Raw genomic sequence first — 20441 nt, 5'->3', positions numbered from 1 at the left:
AACCAGCAGGTCCAAGGTGGACTTTCTGAGTGGTTGCACCACTGTCTCCTTGAGGACCGTGGGGACCATCCCCTTGTGCAGAGATGCATTAACTACATTCTGAACCCACCCAGTTGTGCTCTGCTCGTTTTTATTAGCAAAGAAGGGCAAGGATCTTGGAAGCGTGTGGTTAAATGCATTGCTGCAAACATCCTGTCCATGTCATCAGGCCACATCGCTGAAATTAATTCCACAACACCAGGTTTTATGTGGCATTGGACATCTGAATAGGGACTGCAACAACTGGCATGAAGGTCCTTCCAGAGTCGAGCAACTTTGTCTTCAAAAGCAAAATGATCACAGAGGGTCTCTATGGACTGACTTATGCTATCCAAATGCATGCATCTAGAATCATAGACTTGGAAGGGACCTCAAAGCTCATTTAGTTCATTTGATTTCATGAAATCCATTCTGACAGTATCCCTGATAAGTGGGTGCTGCTTGGTTTCTAACAAAGCACAATGCAACGTTCCAAAGCACTCCGTTTCACTTTATTAGAAGTTAGAATATTAGAATTATTATTATTAGAATAACCTCTTATGTTTCGTTGAAATCCCCCTTCTTGTAATTTGAAGCCATTAGTTTGGGTTCTACCCTGATCAACAGAAAACAAACTTGCACCATCATCTATGAGACAACTCTTCAACTATTTGAAAAAGGCTCTCATATTTTTTCTTAATCGTCACTTCCCCAGCATATGCCCTTCCTTCACTTTTCTTCATTGGACACGATCTCCAGCTCCTTCCCGTCTTCCTCTGAACAAGTTGCAGTTTGTCATTGACCTTTAACTGGTTGATCATGTTTTTCTGATTTCTTATTCACCACCACTGCAGTGCAATATCACTTTGTGCCACATACAATAACCATGCAGTAGGCTTGATTATATCTGATTTTAGTATAGCTTCATCCACTTCCAAGAGACCAAAGCAGACAACAAATTTGAAAACAAATATTGTACTGTTGAAATACAGGGCAGACCCATAGCTTAGTGGAAGAACCCAGGGCCCAGATTCAGGACCTAATTTCCATGTATCAGGGATGAGAGAGAAACCTGTAGAAAATCCTAAAACAGTGCTGTCGGGCAGCGCAGACAATACTGGGTCAGAGCGAGGAGGTGTTTAAATGTACTCCTTTCTGTGCGAGTATTCTGAATAATTCCATTGCGGGAGTATAGCATCACATGGTAGTGCGGTGACGCAATCAAGTGGTCCTTCGTCCTCAAATATACTGCTATAGCGGAGGGATATGGTGCTGAGTGGTATGACATCACATGCTGGCGTTGTGACATCACTGCGTGAGATTGCCGTCAGGAAAGTATGACATCATCGCATCACGTTTGTCTCCGTGAGACCATGACGTCATCCTGCGGAGGACGAAAGTTACCCTAAAGTGTGTGTGGGTTTAAGGGAATACTCTCAATCCCGAACAATCTCTATGGGGGGGGAATGGAGGCTAACTAAGGGAACTATTTCCTGCTTTTTTTCTAGCGGAAGGATTTTCTGGTTCCCTCAACGCAAGAGGCGGAGGGATATGACGTTGTGGGAGGAGTTGCGTGCCGTGCGCAGAGAGGAAGGGGATCCAGCAGAGACTGCTAGAGAGAGAAGGAGAGTCGGGGGGCAGCAGCGGAGACGGAGCAGGGAGGGGGCAAAGGACGACGAGCTGAAAGGGGCCCCGAGGCGCGCGGGGGAAAGGAGCCACAACGCGAAGCAGCCTCCCTCCCTGCGGCCGGACCCTGCCAGCCAGCTAGCTACCCCTCCCCCATCCTTACTCACCTCACTGCTTCGGCCAATCAGCTGTGGGGGGGTGCCCGCGAGGATAGCAGAGGGTACCAGCCTCACGGCCAATCAGCGTTAGGGGCTCGCGGGACCCCTTGCCGCGAGCCTGAACGAAAGCGACAAGGGGGGGTGTTGAAACCACCTTCAACGGCCGGCGCTCTTAAAGGTACAACTTGGGGGGCAGCGAGAAGAGGGGACACTTTCAGCCGGAGGACAACAACCCCCCCAACCTTCAGCTCCTGTCAATGGATTTAAAGGGAGCTCGGCCCTCTTAAAGGGGAGTTCTTAGGCCCTCATTGTGGCTAAGAGGGAGGGGTGGTCCTTAAAGGTGAAATTTGGATTTCTCTGGAGGACTTTGGACACTGACACTTAAAGGGGAGTGGAAACTGACAAGAAAAAAAAATGTTTGGAGGGCGTTTAATTCCGATTGTTAAAAGCGTAGATGCCTGACAAGGGAGAACTTTAAATCCAGATTCTTAAAGGGGAGCCCATGCTTTGGCAGGAAATGTGTGGCGGACTTAAAATCGTAAATCCTTAAAGGGGAATTGAATGAGAAGAAATTGAGATCCTCAAATCGGGGGTTCTTAAAGGCGAGGTCACACCCTATAGGAGGAATCCAGGACACCTTTTTTAAAAAATATAATTGAGATTTTCAAGGAGGAATCATCCCAGAACCGACCCTTCAAAGAACGCAGAAGAGGAATCTTGAAAAGATATGGTACCACAGAACTGCTTTTGGGAGCTCTCCTCATCAAAGAGGAGGAAGTGACTTGCCCTCTGAGCGGAAGCCATTTGCCATTGTTGGCAGAAGCCACCTCTGCCGTCTTAAAGGGGCTGTTCAAGCTGTTAGCACTATTGGGGGGGGGTTACATTTAAAACCTAATTCTTTAAGAGAAAGTTGAAAGGACAGTTTTCTGTTTAATCTTTAAAAAAACAACCATATATAGGCACTTAAAGCAGAGGCTTCCTTCAAGATACAAGAAAGCTGCCAAGTATTGGAGTTTGTTTTAGAACTGTTTTTTTTTTTTAAAAGGCACCTATCCCTCAACGCTGTATCACAGTTGGAGGGATGTAAAATCCTTATTATGAACGAGGGTGTTGGTGTTTGACAGATTTTCTTCCACACCTAAATAGGCTTCATGTTTAAGAGAGCTCTCTGTGTGTTGACAGGGGCTAATTTCATGTAAAACAAAAATTACTGGATCAAATTCTGCTTTTTAGAGTTTTATGTTGAAAGTATTTAATTTTTTTAATTTAATGGTGTTTCCTTTAAGAGAAAGACAAAAAAAAAAACCCCAGAAGAAATTGGCATCTGTGTCACTTGAGAGAGAATTAAGCTTGAATGACAGGAGAGGTGCCTTGACTTTCCCAGAGCAAAGAGGATCCTCTTGTTTTGAATGGGCTCTCTAAATCAAGGAAAGGTTAGTGACAACGGTAAGGTGTAGAGGTCAAGCTTTTTTTTGCCACAGATTACAAAACTCTTTTAAAAAGGAGCCTTGCTTTTGTTTCTTTGAGTGGCATCCGCAGAAGAACGAAGGCTCACTTGAGAGCAGCTGCAATGCAACTGGCTGGGGAAGGGTGAAGAGTCCCCCCCCTTTCTCCTGTGTCTGCAGTATCCACAGGACACAACACAACACATTATCTGTACCTCAAGGGGGGAATAATGGAAGGAACAGCAGCAGCTCCTGCCCCATGCTGGAGTGGGGGAGGAGGCAGCAGTAGCCGAGCACGGAGGCAGCGACGGTGCTCACGGCGGGACCGTGAGAGCCGCTGTGCTCGCCGTCGGGGGGGCCATCCTGGGGATGGGTCTCGTCGCGGCCTCTCATCGTCCTCGTCTTCAGGTTCGGACAGTGAAGGCCCCTCCCCACCTGCCCCTGTGGCACCCGGCAAAGGCCGCCCCCTGCAGCAGCAGCGCCGGCGGCGGCGGCCCCTCCGGCGACGGAAGAGAGTCTCTGGATCATCCTGCAGTCGTGAGGAGGAGGAGGAGGAAGAGGAGGAGGAGGATCTCATTGATGGCTTTGCCATTGCCAGCTTTGTCAGTCTTGAGGCACTTGAGGTGAGGAGGCGCCTCTGATCTCTAGCCGTGAGGGGGCTGGGAGTTATCTTAGTTCTGTAGGCTCCTTAGAGCTGTGACATAGCAACAAAGAAGAGATAGGGAGAACCTGGAATTTTGTCCATGATTTGGGACAGAGAGCAAACAACTTCTAGTTACCTGAGACTTTATAGGATGAAGTCAGCTAGGATGGGATGTGCTGGGGAATAAGAGAAAAAACTTTTGTAGGTGCTAATATGCTTTAATGCAGGAGGGTGGTGGGCCTTTTTTTTGTCACCATGGGTCTCCCAAGTCAAGAAACAACTATGATTGGTTGTGGGCTCAGTGGATGGTTGAGGATGCTTTGGGAGAACAGGTGAAGCTAAACAGGTACATACCTGATTGGTTCCTTTGGTGGGAGATCCCTGTAAGGCTCTCAGAGCAGGAGGCATGTATTTAAAGCTGTGATTGGTGGTGTTCAAGCCATCTAATGCATGACAAAGGCAAATTGGTTCTTTGAACTTTTATTTGTCTTAGAAGTATGGTAGTATAAAAGGGAGCAAGGCCTTGGTAAACTATAGTTCTCAGATCCCAAGAGGTGGCCACCAAGAAGATGATGCTTTACTGTACTGTCAATCAACTCAAGTACAGAGCTACACAGATCTCTCAAATTAAACTGAATGGCATTGGGAGAAAGGGGGGCAAGTCCATCCTCTACTTTCTGGAATATTATTGCAAGAAGAAATACCTCTGTGTGAGAGATGGGGGGGGGAGATGTAAGAAGGGGAAACGAGCCACTTTGTTTACAGTTCAGGGGAGCAACCATAGCTCAGAGTTGGAGTTGCTACGTTGATTTATGACCAGAATTAAATCCCTGGTATTACTGGTTAGACAAACTCATGGTCTGACTCAGGATAAGGTGTCCCTTACATCAGCATGAGACATAAAGCAATGGAGGCTTCAGCAAGCGAAATTGATGTGGTCTTTGGTATGAGTTTCTTAGTATTTTGGGTTATGGCAGGGAAATCAGACGCTGCCCCTCTTTCCACGCATTTCCCTAAAGCTGGGATGTGGTCCAATAAATTACGCATTTCTTGGTGGGGGTGAGATCACTGGACTTCTGTAGGTGCTGATGTGTATCTTTCAGGTGACATGCAAGACGTAGCTGTTTCATCTGCTGAAGCAGCAAAGAAGTCTCTGCTAAAGGCAGGAATGCTCCAGGCTGAGCTTGTAGACCTGTTCTGGACTGGCTTCACCTGCCTTTCCAGTTTGACAGGACTGGGTGAGGAGCCGGGCGTGAACACAGGTGTCGTTACCAAACTCCAAAGGAATCCAGTGTGTTGCTAATAAGTGTTTATTCCACAGCACATAGGGTATCACACAGCTGGAAGAGAGTGGATTAATCCTGGTCCAACACTGTCACCCTGAGACTGGCTGTCTCAGATTTACATGGCAGATTTACTGGCAGATTTACTTTGCAGATTTTTTCCTTCCTCTTGAGGCCTTTCTTGTTTGTTGGCATCTTTCTTGAATGATGGAGATCTTCCTTAAGTTACCCACCCTCCCAAATGCATGCTGGTCATCTGTGCCACATCAGCTGCCTAAAGCTTAAAAAGGAAAAACCACCAGCTTTCTTTTGGTGTATAAAGAGCTTCTCTGACTGTTTGTGACGTTTACTTCCCATAGTGGCCAGGTGAATGTCTGTTGACAAGCATGCTTCTTGAACTGTAGCATCCAAATGCAGCATTCTAGACGCAACTGACCAGATGAGGCAAATGTGGCATTTTGCTGGCCTTTTCAGAACTTTTTAACCCTCACTGCTAGTTATAGCAGTGTGCATTATGGCTAGCTTCACATGTAACCGTTAATTTACATTTTTATCTCAGCCTTTCTACTAGGAACTCAGGCTGGTGTACTGCCTCTACTCCCACCCCATTTAACTTGCAAGGCTGGTCAGGCTAAGATCATCGGGGAGGCCCTTCCTGTTGCCAGACAAAATCAGTCCTGAAACAAGATGGGAGAGGGCCTTTTCTGCAGTAGCTCCCTGTGTGTGGTATGCCCTCCCTTCTGAGAGATGGCTGGTGCTCTCTCTTGGGTTCCGTCACCAGCTGCAGACACATTTATTCACTCAGGCATTTTCACAGTGTTAGTGCTCGGAATGGGTTTGAGTTACAGGATTGTATTCATTGCTAGTTCTGCTCAGGGTAGACTTACGGAAATTAATGAACCTAAGTTAGCCATGGCCATTATCTTCAATGGGTCTAGTTTGAGTAGTGTCTCTGCTTGGCTGCTGTTTCGGTTGATTTTTATCAGGTTTCCTTTTATAGTTTCTTGTGTTGATTGTTATTATTTGGTGGTTGTACCCCACCCTGGGATCGCTTGCGATGAAGGGTGGGCTAGAAGTATTTAAAAGAAAACTTGAGAAGTAAATAAGGGGGAATGGCCCAAGATTGCCAAGTGAGGCTTTATAGCTGAGCAGGGATTTAAAACTGGGTTTCTCTGGTGCTGGTCTGACATTCTCCCACTGCACCTTGCTGGCTCTCCTTGTGGCTGTATTATCACAATGTTTAGGATATGATTATAATTTATTACATTTGTGTTCCATCTTGCTTTCAAAGGGCTCAGGGAGATGTAGGTAGTTCCCCATTGCAAGGATGAGCGACAGTGACTCACCCAAGGCTACCTTTTGGCTGAGCAGAGATTGGAACCCAGCTGTTCTCAGTCTGAGTCCAATATACATTGTAGTGGCTCTCCCATTCTGGATACATACTTTTATCTCTTACTTTTTGATATTTTGTTTTGTTTTCTGTTTAGAATATAAATTTCTGTCATATCCGCACACTAATTTAAGAAGAGGTCTATTTTATATGTTGTTTCTGAGTCCCGTTAGGCTAGTACTGACAGTCAAGTAATTAATATAAATATTGGGCAGTGTTAAACTAAACAATTGCACAAGCAGAACAATTTGCACAACAGAACTTTCTCCCCCTCTCAACACGCTGCGTCTTCTCTACATCTGCTCTGGAGTATTGGAGGGAACCTCAGAATAGATTTAGGGGGCTCATGGGGGGGAACGTTCCATTGTGCAAAGATAAATCCTTGTGCTGATTGAACGTTTGCCTTAGGACAATGTTAGATACAACCTGTTATTTCCCCCCCAATAATTTTTCTTTTTTGGAAAACTGACATTTCGACTCCCTAGAGGCAGCTATATCTCCTCATCCAGTTCGGGAAAACTTCAGGGAATTATTTCCTGAGCCCAGGCTCACTTGTCTGTGCTCAGTGTCACTCTAATGTCCATGCGCCTTGTCCCCTGCCTGCAGAAGGATGCAACCTTGAAGACTCCGGAGCGTCTGGAGCTCCGAATGAAACATTCTGGAAAGAGGAAACGGGGAGAAGGGAACAACACTGAGCCCGAGGATGAGGATGGGAGCTCAGAGAAGGGTCGCAGCCGGGAGAGAGCAGTGAGAAAGCGTACCAAGAAACGGCACAAAGAGGTGAGGCACAGGGATAAGGGGAGTGGGACAGAGGAGAGATTTTATTTGCCCCCTCCACCTTTTCAGGCTTACATTTAAATTCCTTGGGCAGCTAATCGGATGACTTGTTGGATTGGAGTGGACTTTAATTAGTATCAGTTGTGGCTGGCTGATCTAGGGCATGTTACCAACAGGATTCTGTCATAAAATAGTTGCCTTTTGATATACGTGCTGGATTAGGAATAAATCAAAACATGTCACCCTGAGACAGGCTTGAATTGAAGCACTCCTATTAACAGACAGCAACAGAGTGGGGACAAAGTTGCATGAAGATAATAGGGCTCCCTCCATAGGAGGGCTTGTGATTTATTCATTTTGTAGCAACCAGTGAAGGACTTTCTGCTCCGTTGCTGAATCTTGCAAAGGTGGTTGAGTCTTGGTGACATTGGCAGCCATGGAGCATCGGCAGGGGTGGAAATATTACTAATAAATTGATTTGAAGGGGGAGATGATCTCAGTACCTCGGCCAGATATGCTGTTAGTTACCAGCCCAGCAAAATGGTTCTCTGCATCCTCAAAATGCCAGATGAATTTAGAGCAAAGAATAGAGCAATGGGTGCACTTGGACAATCCTAGAAGCTGAGATAGGAATGAGCCTCATGCACCTGCCCTCAGCTGCCTCGCTTTTTTCCTTTGCACGAGCCGGAAAACAAGCCAGGAAGTCTTAGCTAACTATAGTTTTACGTTCCATCTGAACTAGGAAATGCTGTTCAATGGCTTCTGAAAAAGCTAGAATATGAAACCATGGTTTACAGTTGGTTTAAAACCCTGATTGGTTTAGAAGTCATTAACTATAGTTCCCTGGTTTGGCAATAATAGAAAATTATAATTAACTGATCTTCCTGTCTTGTTTGCTTGCACAAAGGGATGAGTGAACTGACTGATGAGGAATGAAACCTGTTCATATCTCAGCTTTTTAAGTTGAGAGATGATCATCCAAATGCAGCCGATATGTTTCTGTGCATGGGCATGGCATCCAGTCACAGGATCATCCTGTCTTTGTGGCATACACAGTTTGAGTCTCCAAAGAAGACACAGTCAGTTTCAGTGAAGATCTCCTGACAAAGCAAGGATGCTTTCTTTTTATTTATTTATTTATTTATTTACAATCTTTGGGATTAGCAGTCTCCTGTCCTTGTGCATTTAATCTCTCTTCCTCCCTCCCTCTCCCTGCCAACATTTCTTTTCTTTTTTCAATTTCCAGCCTTCTGTCCAATCCTACTTGGAAACTGGATATATAGTAAGTTGCCAATGTATAAGCATTCTCTGCCAGACCCCCATTATCTTGGTTTTGGCTGTAGCTTTCCTTAGCAGTGAGCCTTGGCAGCGCACTCTTCCAAAGGGGAGAATTTTAACTACCCAAACGTTCTGCCACTGACAGCCTTTTCCACCCTTTTCCTGGGAGCTGGAACAAGGCTTTCTTTTTGTGTGACTTCCCAGAGAATTAATCTCCTCTACTTTGTGCTAAATCAAGGGAAATGCTGGCCCCATGGGATAGTTAGAAGGCTCTGCGTCTGCAGTACTTTGATCCCTGATGGATTCAGCTAGGCTTCTTTGCAACAATGACCATCTGCATGCTTTCTTTACATTTGATTCTGTTCACTCCTAAGGCTGTGGGTTGTACCAAGTAGCTTCGTGGGTACTGGGCACCAGCATATCACTCTTTCTGTGTGCTGTAAAATCCCACTGTAAGTCTTCAGCAGAGTCTCTTCCTTCAGTCCCAGTGAGGAGGAGCCTTTCCAGTTCAGGGGAGAGATCAGTGAGGAGCCTTTCCAGTTTGCTAACTGCCTTTCTCTCTTTTTCTTTCTCTCTTTGCAGTGTGATACAGAAAGTGACCCAGAGGAGCAGGTAGGCATTGACCCCACCTTGGTCCTATAATTTGCTAGGCTTCACTTGTGACTGTCATGTTACTTAGCAATTGATTGGGAGTATTCTAAGGGGTGGAGGAATATTGCAAGACAGATCTTTCTACAGTTATGCCAAGGTTCTGTGAAAATCTCTCACCCCCTTGTCTATTCCCAAATCCAAAGCATGCAGGCCCTGAACCTTTATTTATTTATTTATTGTATTAATTTATGAATCACTTTCCACATGAGTCTCAAGGCAATTTTCATAAAATCAACTAAAATAGCTTTTAAAAACCTGTATAGGATAAGCACCTTTTCACCTAGGCAGAAAAGGCTGTTGAAATAAAAATGTTTCCGGAAAGTACAAAGAGTGGATGTCTGTCGCATCTCAACAGAAGGGGACAGCCCTGCTGAAAGCCCTGCTGCAAGTTACTGTGAAGCGGGCATCTGGTATTTTAGGGACTTCAGCGAGAAACTTCTGCAGAACACTGTGACCTACTGGGTATAGAAAAACTAGGTCAAAACAAGCCCCTTGAATTGTACCCGGAAGGCTGTAGGAAGCCAGTGAGGGCAACACAGACATCACAATTTCCCAGAGGCTTGTTGCTTTCGGAGAGAAAGCATCCATGTTCTGCACCAACTCTGACTGCAGAGAGACCTTGCAAGGTGGCTCATCATTCCACAGTAGAATACACATCAGTAGCCTTCCCTTGATATTATCAAAGTCATGTGTGAGAGCTGCTGGTTGCGATACAAAGGAAAGTGTGGAGATAAATTAAGAGCATCTGACTTGTTTAGAAAACATCCTGCCTTTAGCTGTCTGTCATGCAAAACAGCCAATCCCAGGTATTAATAGAATTATTATGATACTGAGGTTTTGTTGTACGCTGCCCTGTTTGGGGCACAGATGCTAAAAGGGCAGGATAAAAAACCCTCGAAATAAGTGAATAGAACTAGTTAACCTGTCTTTACTCCATTGCTTACTTCAGAAGCTTCCAGACAGCTTTCAAGTCTTCATTGAAAGAACCAAAGTGGTTTATATTTCGTGTTGAATCTTCTTTTTTGGGACTAAACAATGAACCCCCCTGTGCTTCTTGTCTCTTCAGGCCTCCGTTGATGACCTCGAACAGTCATTCACTGTCTCAACCAGCAAAGGTGGGTGTGGGTGAACAAGCCCGGGGGGGGGGTAGGGAGCTGCCAGTCAGAGTAGGCAATAATGGGCTAATAGGACAAAATACTCTAGCTTCCTCCATTTCCTTGAAGACATATTCACCACCAGATCCTATTAGCATTATTGAGACTTTGAGTGGCAGAAAGACTTTGAGTGGCAGTATGATATTCTGGTAGGAGTAACCTACACTGGATTTCCTTTCCTCTGCCTCATGGTACTTCCTATGATGTATTGGGAGTGGTGGCATGGTGGGAACATCTAAATTTCTTTCTTCTCTTGAGAGCTAAGGAAAGCCTTTTGTGTTTCTCATTGTTATCCCAATAATAATAATAATAATAATAATATTTATACTTCATACTAAAAACTGCTATGACTAAGGGGGCCTCCTCTGCTGATGGGGTTTCTATTCTCTTTGTGTTGTTTTCATAGAATTTGTTATGGTCCAATTGTGTAAGAATATTTTCCTTCTCCATCCCCATGACTCTCTGAAGCAGATCACAACAGCTTCTCTTCTGTTCAGTAGAACGTATGGCTGAGAGAGAAGCTTTTGCTGAGCTAGAGAATCCATGGCTCAGTTAGGATTTCACTGAAAGTTCTGCCTTGCTGGCACTCTTCCATCCCTTTTTTTCTTTCCTGTTTTCTCCCGACAGCCTCGGGACCCATTGGTGCATTAAATGGGAGCTGTGAAGCCAAACTCTCTGTGATCCCTAAAGTCTCCGGCCTGGAGCGGAGCCAGGAGCGTAATTATGAGGCCGACCGGGACCCCCTGCTAGTGCCTTTCCTGCCCAAGGAGCCCCCTTCTCAGGCAGCCGCAGCCCCTGCGCCAGCTCAGGCCTTGCCCCCCAGTCCTCCTGCCCCACCTCCCGCCAGGACTCAGGCTCAGACGCCTAATGCTGTTCGCGGGACGCCCCAGCCCAAAGGCCAGCTGCCTCCAACGCCTCAGGGGGGAGCAGTCCCCCACAACCTCACCCAGAGCCAGCTGCACATGAAGGTACCACCCTTTGCCAGTCAGATGCAGGCACCCTACGCTGTAGGGTTGGATCTCAGCACCGGAGGGTGAGTCCCACAGATCTGACTAGTCTTTCTCTTTTCACCCTTCCTTCTCTCTCTCTTGCTCACTATCATTCAAGATTCTCCTCTTTCCTCCATTATAAGCTTTTGTATGTCCTTCTATGTGTTTTCTTCCTATCCACCTTCCTTTGTCCCTTCTTTTCCCTTGAGCCATCTCTTGTTCTCTTACATGCCTCCTTCAAGCAGTTTCCCTTCTGTCTTTTGTGGCTTCATTATGACAACACTTTATAGAGCACTGGAGAAGTTTTTCCCCCCAAAGTACTATTTACATCCCCCTGTAAGTAGGTCAGTATTGTTATCCTTATATTCCTCCCTATATTGCAACTGGGGTTGTGGGGGGGGAGCAGCTTGCCTAAGGCTACCTAGTGAGTTTCTGTGGCAGAGGCAAAATTTGAACTGGGATTTCCTGGCCCACAATGTAATTGTTTTGTGACTACACTGTGCATGTTGGCTGCACTTTCCCCCTTCTGTTTTTTCTCTCTCCAGAATTGATTTTCACTCTCTTTCCTCCTCTGTAGAAATGTGTCCCTACCCTTTCTTTCTTTCTTTTCCCTTCCCTTTTTTTTTTAACAGAAAAGGTTTCATTGCTTTATTCTTTCCTTGTAACTTACATTATTGCACTCATCAGGAAGGTGAATCAATTGGGTGGTACTGAAGTGCGGATGCGTCCCACCTTAACTCCTGCTGTCTAAGCATCAGTTACAAGTAATCCTTCCTGTGGATTACTTTGAAGAGAAGATCCTATATCTTGTGTCCACAACAGCCCAGTGAGGGCTGTCATTGTTACCTTTTTTTGCCGACAAGGGACTTCCCAGATGAATCCTTTGCCGTATTTGGATTTGAACCTGAGCTTCTTTGTTCCAAGTTCAGTGCTCTCTTTGGTGTTTTTATGTTTCCCCCCCAGCTTTCTGTCATTGCGCTCTCTGTTCCTGACTTCCACACGCCAAATTGTTTTTCTCTCCCTTTTTCAGGTGCAGCCGCGGCGCAGCTCACCCCAAGCCCATCCTCCCTCCATGCTCCCCCTCTTCCTCTCAGCTCCCACACCGACCCTCCACCCCCTCGCTGGCCCTGCCCCCCCACGCCTTTCCACCCACTCTTCGGCCCCCTTCCCACCACCACCCAGGCATGTTCACCCCCTCGCCTGGCCTCCCCCCGCCACCCCCGCTGCTTCAAGTTGCCGGGCACCCAGCTGCAGCCGCTGCCATGTCTGGTAAGAGAGCCTTGGCTGGACAGGATGTGACTGAACATGACAGGTCTTTGGGACGATTTGCAGGGGCCAAGGACAAAGGAGAGGGGTGGGTGGTCTCTTTGCAGTGTCGCATAGGGGTCCCAGTGGAGAAAGCAGGGTATGGGCTAAGGAAATTAAAGGTCCTCATGGTATCCTTGATGTTTCGTGATCCCATAAGAATCCTGAGAACCCTAGTTAATCGTTTTTGAAGTAAGTTTGTAGTCCTCATTGCGGGGGTAGAGAGAGTTGTGCAAATACATCATGGCAACATGAAGCAGAAAGTAAAAGGTGAAAGTTGGGGGAGAATCTAAGGCTGATATATGAAAGGTCGTGCTTGAGCGTAGTAATGCTGGCTTGGAGGATGTAATGCGTATCGGCAGAAAGCCTTGGCAAGAGGAGAAATTTGGAGCCCAGTCTACTTTCTGTGGGGCAGGGTCATGTGAATATAGATAGTTGCATGGGTGGGATGATTTTTTTTTTTGAGGGAGGGTACCGCATCTTTTAAGTCTTCCCTTTCTTTCTTCAAGGGCTCCCGCCAATCCCCTCCCCGCAACTTGCTTTTGAGTTACTTGTTCTTCTGCCTCCCCAGAACAAGAATTAATCCGCCAAGACCTGAGTTCCCGCTTCCTCACGGCCCAAGGCGGAGCCGACATGGGGGCTGCCGCCATCCGCCCACTGGCCTTCCAGTTCCACCAACACAACCACCAGCACCAGCACACCCACCAGCACACCCACCAGCACTTCACCCCTTTCCCATCAGGCATGGTGCCCACACCCAGTCCAGCCATGGTGAGTGCAGTCCTGGTGGGCTTGCTGGGAGAAATTGGGGTGGGGAGGTGGGGTGGGCAAGGAATATGGGCCTGCCTGTTATAGCCCCCAGTATAGGACTGAACTTTTCAAACAGAATTTGGATTGTGTGTGGGAAATGATTTCCTCTCCTACTCAACCTTTTTTTAAAAATCATTTTCTGCTTGTATATTCTCTCTCTTTCTCTCTCTCTTGCAGTATGAGAAATATCCTGGCAAGATGGATGGACTCCTGAGGCATAATGTAAGTGCAGCCTTTTTGGAGTAGGGAGTGCCCAGGGGGCTCAAGGAAGCTCTGAGAGCTGTGCATCCTTAAAAAAGGGAGCGGACCCCCCTCTTTCCCCCTGCCTTGGTTTTCTCTGGGTGGCGCTTCCATTGCTTTCTCTTCTTCTTTCAGTTTTATGCCGCCTTCCCCCCAACTGTGTCAGGGATCTCCCCGGTCCTGCCTCCCGCTGTGACTTTTGGCTCCCTGCAGGGGGCCTTCCAACCTAAGGTGAAGCCTCCAAACCTAGTAGACAAACGGGCTTGCGTTTTTTGTGTTTTTTTGGAAGGGGGGAAGTTTTAGACTAAAGGGCTTCTGGGTTTTTGTCCCACCTCCTGCTGGATTTATAGTAGCAGGGAGGGCGGAGGGCCAGGACCTGTGTGAAGAGTGAGTCTGGGAGGGGTAGAGTATAGGGGGATGCGGGGAGCCAGGGGCACAAGGAAGTCACGGAGGCCAGTGGCTTTGAGCATGAAGAGCTTGTGTTTGGACTCCTGGGTTCACCTGCTGGCTCTGGGAAGAAATGGGTTCCAGGGGAGCAGCCCTAATGTGCTTTGGGGAAAGCCTGTGTGTGTGTGACCTGCATGGTGTGGCTTTCTCCCTTCTTTTTCAAGGGGCTAGGAAGGCTGGGAACCAAGGCTCCTCAGTAGCTGGGTTGAGGAGCCAAGATTCTTAGATTCGGTATGAAAAGCAGAGAAGGTTTGAGGCTGGGTGGAAGGGTGGATTCCTGACCTCTGCCCTTAGAAAGGAGAGGAAATCAGGTATCTGATTGCGGGGAGAGGAGAGTGATCCTCGGCGGCCTGTCTTCTACCTGACCCACTCTTTCTTTCCTCAGAGCACTAACCCTGACCTGCCATCCCGCCTGGGTGCTGTCCCACCCACCTTGTCCCAGAAAGGCACTCAGGTGAGTCTGGCACCTGCGTACAGTGGTGGCTGGTGGCTCCATGTCTGTGGGGCATTGGAATCTGCTCTGGGTTTTAGTCTGAACTTTCAAGAAGCTGTGCAAGGTGCTGAAGCAGAAGCACCTTGGACAGCTCCCTGAAAGCTTGGACTAAAACCTGGAGCGGATTCCACTGCCCCGCTGTCACTATAATGTCAGTATAGAAGGGTGGGGACGGAGGGGAGAGGAGCTCTAACTCCACCCCCCACATGGTCTTTCTGTCTTTCAGCTCACCGATCCCTTCAGGCCGACACTAAGAGTGAGTAAGCTTGCCCCCCCCCCGGATGCAGTACCGTGGGGTGGACACAAGGATTAGTGTGGCTGACCCAGCGAGGGTAGGGGGGAAAGTGAATAAGTCAGGGTGTAGGGCAACTTGTGCCTGGCCCAGCAGGGACGTAATGTGCAGAGCTGACAGTTTCCCCTCCCCCTTCTGCAGAAGCCCGGAAAGTGGTGTGCCATGCATGTCCGTGTCGCCTATATGATCCTGCGGCACCAGGAGAAGATGAAGGTAGGGTGGGCCTGTGCCACCTCCCCCTTCCATCTGCATACAGTGACAGGGTGTGGCACAGCTCCCGCTGGTGGCCGCCAGAGGGTCTCTGCAAGCAACGGGAGAAGCCTCTCCCATTCTGCTCATCTGCTATCTGTGCTGGACCCTGGATCCAAGGCAGGGTCTGTGAGTCTGGGTTAGGAGGCTGGGAAGCTGGAGCCTCGCAATCAGGGCCTGGGGTGGGCAGAGCAGGCGGGTTCCTGCCAAGGAATGGGCGGAGGCTGGAGCAATAGTGTGCCTGACTTAGTTGCTCACGGGGGGGGCATTTTTCTCCTTTTGTTTTCTCACAGCTGATGCAGGGTGACCCCCACAAATTGGATTTTCGGAATGACCTTCTCACTGGTCTGCCCGGGACTGGAGCCTTTGGCAGCCTGCCCCACAGCCAGGAGCTGGCACGCCCTGCCACCCTCTTCACAGCCTCTGGTCAGTGTCCTCTGCCCTGTCCTGGAGGGACTTCCCTGTGTCTGAAAAGGCTGAGGCAGTCTAGGTCCCACCCTACAAGCTTTCTTGCCCTTCTACAGACTCTGCAAACTCTTTCAACAGTACTTGGGAGTTCTTAGTACTTGGCCAAACACTATAGTGAACTTGCCTAGGAACCCAAATGCTCCACCCTACTTCACAGAATTTCAGAGGGAGGGAGTGTTTTCCAGTAACGTGAACATTTTAATAGGGCTGTTTTGAGGCAAAACCAACCAAGACATTAGAAAAGATTACGTACTGCATAAATTATGTGCTCATGGCAGGGACTCTTATCCTGCTTATGGTTTTGGGAGACCAGCATCCCTTTAACTGTGAGGTGCACAACCTCCCATCAGTTCCAGCCTCTCAGCCGTTAACTCTTCCACCCCTTCTGTCCTGCAGGTGCCGTCCACCCAGGCAGCGGCTCCTCATTTGGTCCTGCCGGCACCCCTCATGGTTCCTTCCTCAGCCCCAGCCCCCACATTGGTAAGAGCTGGCACACCAGAATGCCAGGGCCAAGGGGAGAGGACTCCGAAGCTCCCATACGATTGCTCACCCCTCTGCTCGCCTCTTTTCCAGATCCTTTTGGCAGGCCCCCCAGCTTCGCCTCCCTCGGGGCACTCTCCAATGGAGCTTTTGGGGGCCTGGGCAACCCATCCTTCAGTGAGTATGGTTTTGGGGCATAGAAATCTGTAGTTAATGTAGTTGCCACCCTGGGCTCCTACTGGGAGGAAGGGTGTGGTATATATTTAATAAATAAATAAATAAAGTGTTGATGGGGCCAGGATGGTGCTCCTTGAGTTTACCAGAGGGTTCCAGGTGGGGATTTGAGCCCAGGGCTCCTACATGTCACGCCTCACTCTTACAGATAGAGAAATAACCAGGGGGTCTTATTTCTTGTCCCACCCCCCACTCCCATACCAAGAGCTAGAGAGAGGAACCCCCGGGTCCTTTTTTTTTTTTTGCTCTGTTTCCTCTTCCCAGACCTGGAAGAAAATCCTGGAGTAGTGGATCCCATCCTCTGTTTCCTGCCAATCTCTATGCCCCCTCTCAGAGGCTGGGATTGGGGACTTTTTCCATTGCTTGAACCACAGCTGTTGAAAGTCCCCTTTCCTTTCCCCCCCCCCTGCTCATTTGGCTGTCCTTTTCAAGGCTTGACTAAGGCCTTGCGCCTCTCTGTTGCAAGCATGCGGTTGTTAGGGCTGATCTAAATTTTCAGAAAAGCAAATGGTAAAAGTCCTTTTAGGAAAAAGCTTGGGGAGGGTGGAAGAGAAACAAACTCTGCCCTTGAGAAACTCACAAAAGAAAGAGAAGCCAGCTTAGAACCTGTATCCCTGATATGCTAGCTTCTTATGTGCAGAAAGATTTTGCTGTGAGCAATCGTTCAAACGTGATTTCCTCCTCCTCATAGGAAGCTGCCTTTCTAGTGAGTCACATCATTGGTCCATCTACTTCAGTATTGTCTATGCTGACTGACAGCGGCTCTCCATGGTTTCAGGAGGGGATCTTCCTCAGCCCTACCTGGAGTTGCCAGGGATTGAACCTGGGACCTTCTGCATGCAAAGCAGATGCTCTGCCACTGAGCTACCACCCTTCCCCAACTCCTTTCCTGCCCCCCCACCCCAGCAATTCACCACCACCAGCATTTTGAAGTGGGCTTTTTTTTTGAATGGGTGTATACATGAGCTTAGTGGTGTCTACCAGTGCTCTTATTCCAGCTTGGAAATCTAGTTGCTCCCAGATCTGCTGCCTGGAGCTTTTGATTACCCCACTACGGCAGGGGTCATGGGAGGGGAGGGCAGCTGTGCTTTCTGTTGTGTCAAATCTGATCTTTTTGCTTTCCTCTCCCAGACTCGAGCGCTGTCTTTGGGCAGAAAGACAGTCCTGGAGCTCCCCCCTTCCCTAGCCCCCATGAGGCATGGAACCGCTTACACCGCACACCCCCTTCCTTTCCCACTGCCCCAGCCTGGCCCAAAGGTGGGACTGGAGATGGGGCTGAACGTGGAGGCACCCAGCATGAGAAAGAGAGTGAGAAGCCAGAAGGGCCAGTGATCAAAGATGAAAAGGACAGGTGAGAGATGGGATGCAGATGTGATGATGGAGGCTTCACCTGGACAATTTTATCATGGTTTGTGATGTAATCAGCCACTGCAAGGGGGGCAGGGTAAGGCTATTTCTAGGTAAAGAGTGAATGGAGTGAGATATTTGATAGGGGAGTACTGCTGTTTGTGGCTGTTTAGGTGTGGGTGGAGAACACGGATTGGACTAAAAGGCACTTGAGCCAGCCCAGTACAAGAGACAGTGGGTTTAGGTACTGGATGAGAGGCCAGTTAAAGCTGTGAAGAGTTGACCTCCGACCCCAACGAACAATTTTTTTTTGCGTGTCTGTGTGTTTCAGAGAGACCCTCTTCTCACGCCATCCACTGCGGGCTTCTCCAGCTACTCCCACCCCAAAGAACCCAGCCCTGGCCCACGAGGAGCCCCCAGGTCGGCCACACATGCCAGCAGAGCGCGAGCACCGCTATGGAAGCCCAGCAAGTTCCGGCCACGCCTCCCGCTCCCCTTACCCAGAGCTGCCTCTGAAGAAGGAAGTGAAGGTCAAGGAAGAGCCAGAGTTGACAGGCTTTGAGGGGGCGCTGCGCACAGGGCCCCCCTTTCACAGTACCCTGCATGTTTCCCACCCCCTGGGGACGCTGGCTGTGTTTGAGAGACCCCAGGCCGGGACTGGGGGGAGCGTCTCCCCATACTTGGTCGCTGCTGCCCCGCCCTCGGCTGCCTCCTATGCAGCGCTTGAAGCTTGGCGTGAGCCCTATCACCGGAGTCTGGAGTTGCATCCGCTACAGCGCCTGCCCCGCTACCTGGAGACCCCATCGCCTGCTGCCACTGCTGCTGAAGACTACGAGCGGGCCCGGTTATATGGCCTGGCCCCCCCACCCCACCCTAGCCTCATGGCGTATCCCCGCCACCAAAACGGGCTGCTGGCAAAAGCCACCCCCTCGGCTGCTGCCGCAGCTGCTGCTGTGGGTCTGCTGAGTGCCCCCCCACCTCTCATCCCTGCTTCAAACGCCCGGTCCTGCTCCCCTCGGCGGGCTCCTGACATCCGGGAACTGGCAGCCGCCTACAAGGACCGGGACTCGAGATAATGGTGCTGCATCGAGGCCCTGGAACAGGCTTGCACCTGTATCAAGCAGCTTCCCATGTCTCCAGTGGACTGACGGAGTCAGTGTGAGCCCTGGGCAGATGGCCTAGCCCCCCCCCCGCCCCTGCCCTTCATATGAGCTGGGATAGGAGGGCAGCCTGTTGCTGCCTTAGCCTAAGGAGCATGCAGCCACCCCCCACCCACCCCAGAAGGACTCCAGCCTCCTTCAGCTGTGAATCGTGGGAAGCTTTTTCAGGCTCGGGTTGGGGCTTAAGAGATGGGGGGGACAGTCTTTTTGGGGTGTTTGTGGTGGTGGAGCGGAGGCAGGGGTCCAGGTGCCAGAGTACCCTACGTTTGGGTATCCAGTTTCTTCCCTGATCCCTCTTCCTAACTCTGTGGGGATTGTCACAGGTTTTGGTGTCTGCTTTCAGTATTCCTGCTGGGCTGCAACTGACTCTGGGGTGTGTTCTTCTCCATGAACTAATGGGAAAGCTGCTTTCAGGGGAAGGGGGAGGGCTGTATCTTGGGGCACCTCCCCCCACCAGGCAGTGTAAATATTTATATATTCTGCCCCAGGCAGGTGGGGAAAACGTTTTTTTGTACATTTATAAAAGGTTTGAGATTGTGATTTTAAAAGTGACTTCTCCCTCTTCTCCTGCCCTCTTCCACAGCTCCCCTTGTTTTTACTGTACTGCTCTTTTCTATACCTGTATCTGCACCCTCGCCACCTGCCGGTCCCTTTCCTCCTTCTGTAATTGACCGGAAAGGTGCAGTGAGGAGGGTGCAATGCACTTGTCCGGTGCCCCTTTTCTTCCCCAGGTTGGTTAATTAAACCCCAAACTGGTGCTTCTGGATTCCTTGGTGTGTGTTCGTGTGTATTTGGATGACTTGCGGTGAGGAGGGCAGGTGGGTGGGCGGAAGAGGAGAGGATGGTGCAAGACTCCTACAGGCCTTCTCACTTGCGTGTTGGATGTCTCCAGGTGGGATTCAGCTCCTATCGGGCGCAGGATACTTTTAGCTTAAGACTAGCGTTCTGGAAAAGGGGGCCTGCATCCTGGATTATTACTAATTTTTGCAGCCCTTGAAAAGGAGAAAAGAAAGAACAAGGTCTGGAGCCAAACTATACTGTTTGATTAATATTCCCTACCCCTCCAAAGCAAGTGTGATAGTATGGAAGTTGGCCTGTAGTTTTGCAGGAGAGAAAACTTTGGCATCAAGACTGCATCAGCCGTGGTTCACTTTGGAGAGAAAATTAAAGCCTCCCTTTTCCTTGAGAGGCATGGGGAACTCCAACTCCCAGCAAGCCCCAGCAAGCGTGGCCAATGGCCAGGGATGATGGGAGTTGTCGTTCAGCAACAGCTGGGTGGCCAAATGTTCTCCACCCCTGCTTTGGGGGGGGGTAGGTAAAGTAGTGTGGCTGCCTGAAATGGCTTTTCCATTTTCTTGCCTGCACCTTCATCCTTTCAGTGTGAGCCCAGCAGATACCTAGCAAAGCCCATCAAAAAGATAAACCGATAAAAATAATAATAATAAAGCCTGCCAGGCAGGACTTTGTGAACTGGACATAACAAAATGATCCAAGGAATCTGCAT

At 49.0% G+C, this 20441-nt stretch overlaps 1 protein-coding gene across 4 annotated transcripts; it reads left to right on the top strand.

Annotated features, from left to right (window-relative positions):
* The first annotated feature begins 1567 nt into the window (after positions 1–1567).
* On the top strand, positions 1568–19703 carry FBRS (fibrosin). 4 transcript variants are annotated; one of them, XM_061588398.1, is made up of 18 exons: positions 1569–3870; positions 7170–7343; positions 8587–8622; positions 9201–9230; positions 10336–10384; positions 11051–11456; positions 12443–12681; positions 13289–13488; positions 13705–13749; positions 13903–13998; positions 14600–14668; positions 14934–14963; positions 15141–15377; positions 15542–15674; positions 16113–16196; positions 16290–16373; positions 17562–17781; positions 18109–19703. In XM_061588398.1, exons 1-18 carry the CDS (start codon positions 3478–3480, stop codon positions 18851–18853), a joined length of 3270 nt encoding a protein of 1089 aa, XP_061444382.1. In that variant the 5' UTR covers positions 1569–3477; the 3' UTR covers positions 18854–19703. The 4 variants fall into 4 exon arrangements, with proteins under 4 accessions (XP_061444384.1, XP_061444382.1, XP_061444385.1 ...); XM_061588401.1 differs by having other exon boundaries at positions 1570–3870; positions 15141–15212; XM_061588400.1 differs by lacking the exon at positions 13903–13998 and having other exon boundaries at positions 1568–3870.
* The last annotated feature ends 738 nt before the right edge of the window (positions 19704–20441 follow it).

This window comes from Rhineura floridana, chromosome 11 (assembly GCF_030035675.1).
Source record: "Rhineura floridana isolate rRhiFlo1 chromosome 11, rRhiFlo1.hap2, whole genome shotgun sequence".
In the NCBI taxonomy this organism is placed as follows: Eukaryota; Metazoa; Chordata; class Lepidosauria; order Squamata; family Rhineuridae; genus Rhineura; species Rhineura floridana.
The sequence above is the reverse complement of the archived record's forward strand: the minus strand, read 5'-3'. Positions and strand labels throughout refer to the sequence as shown.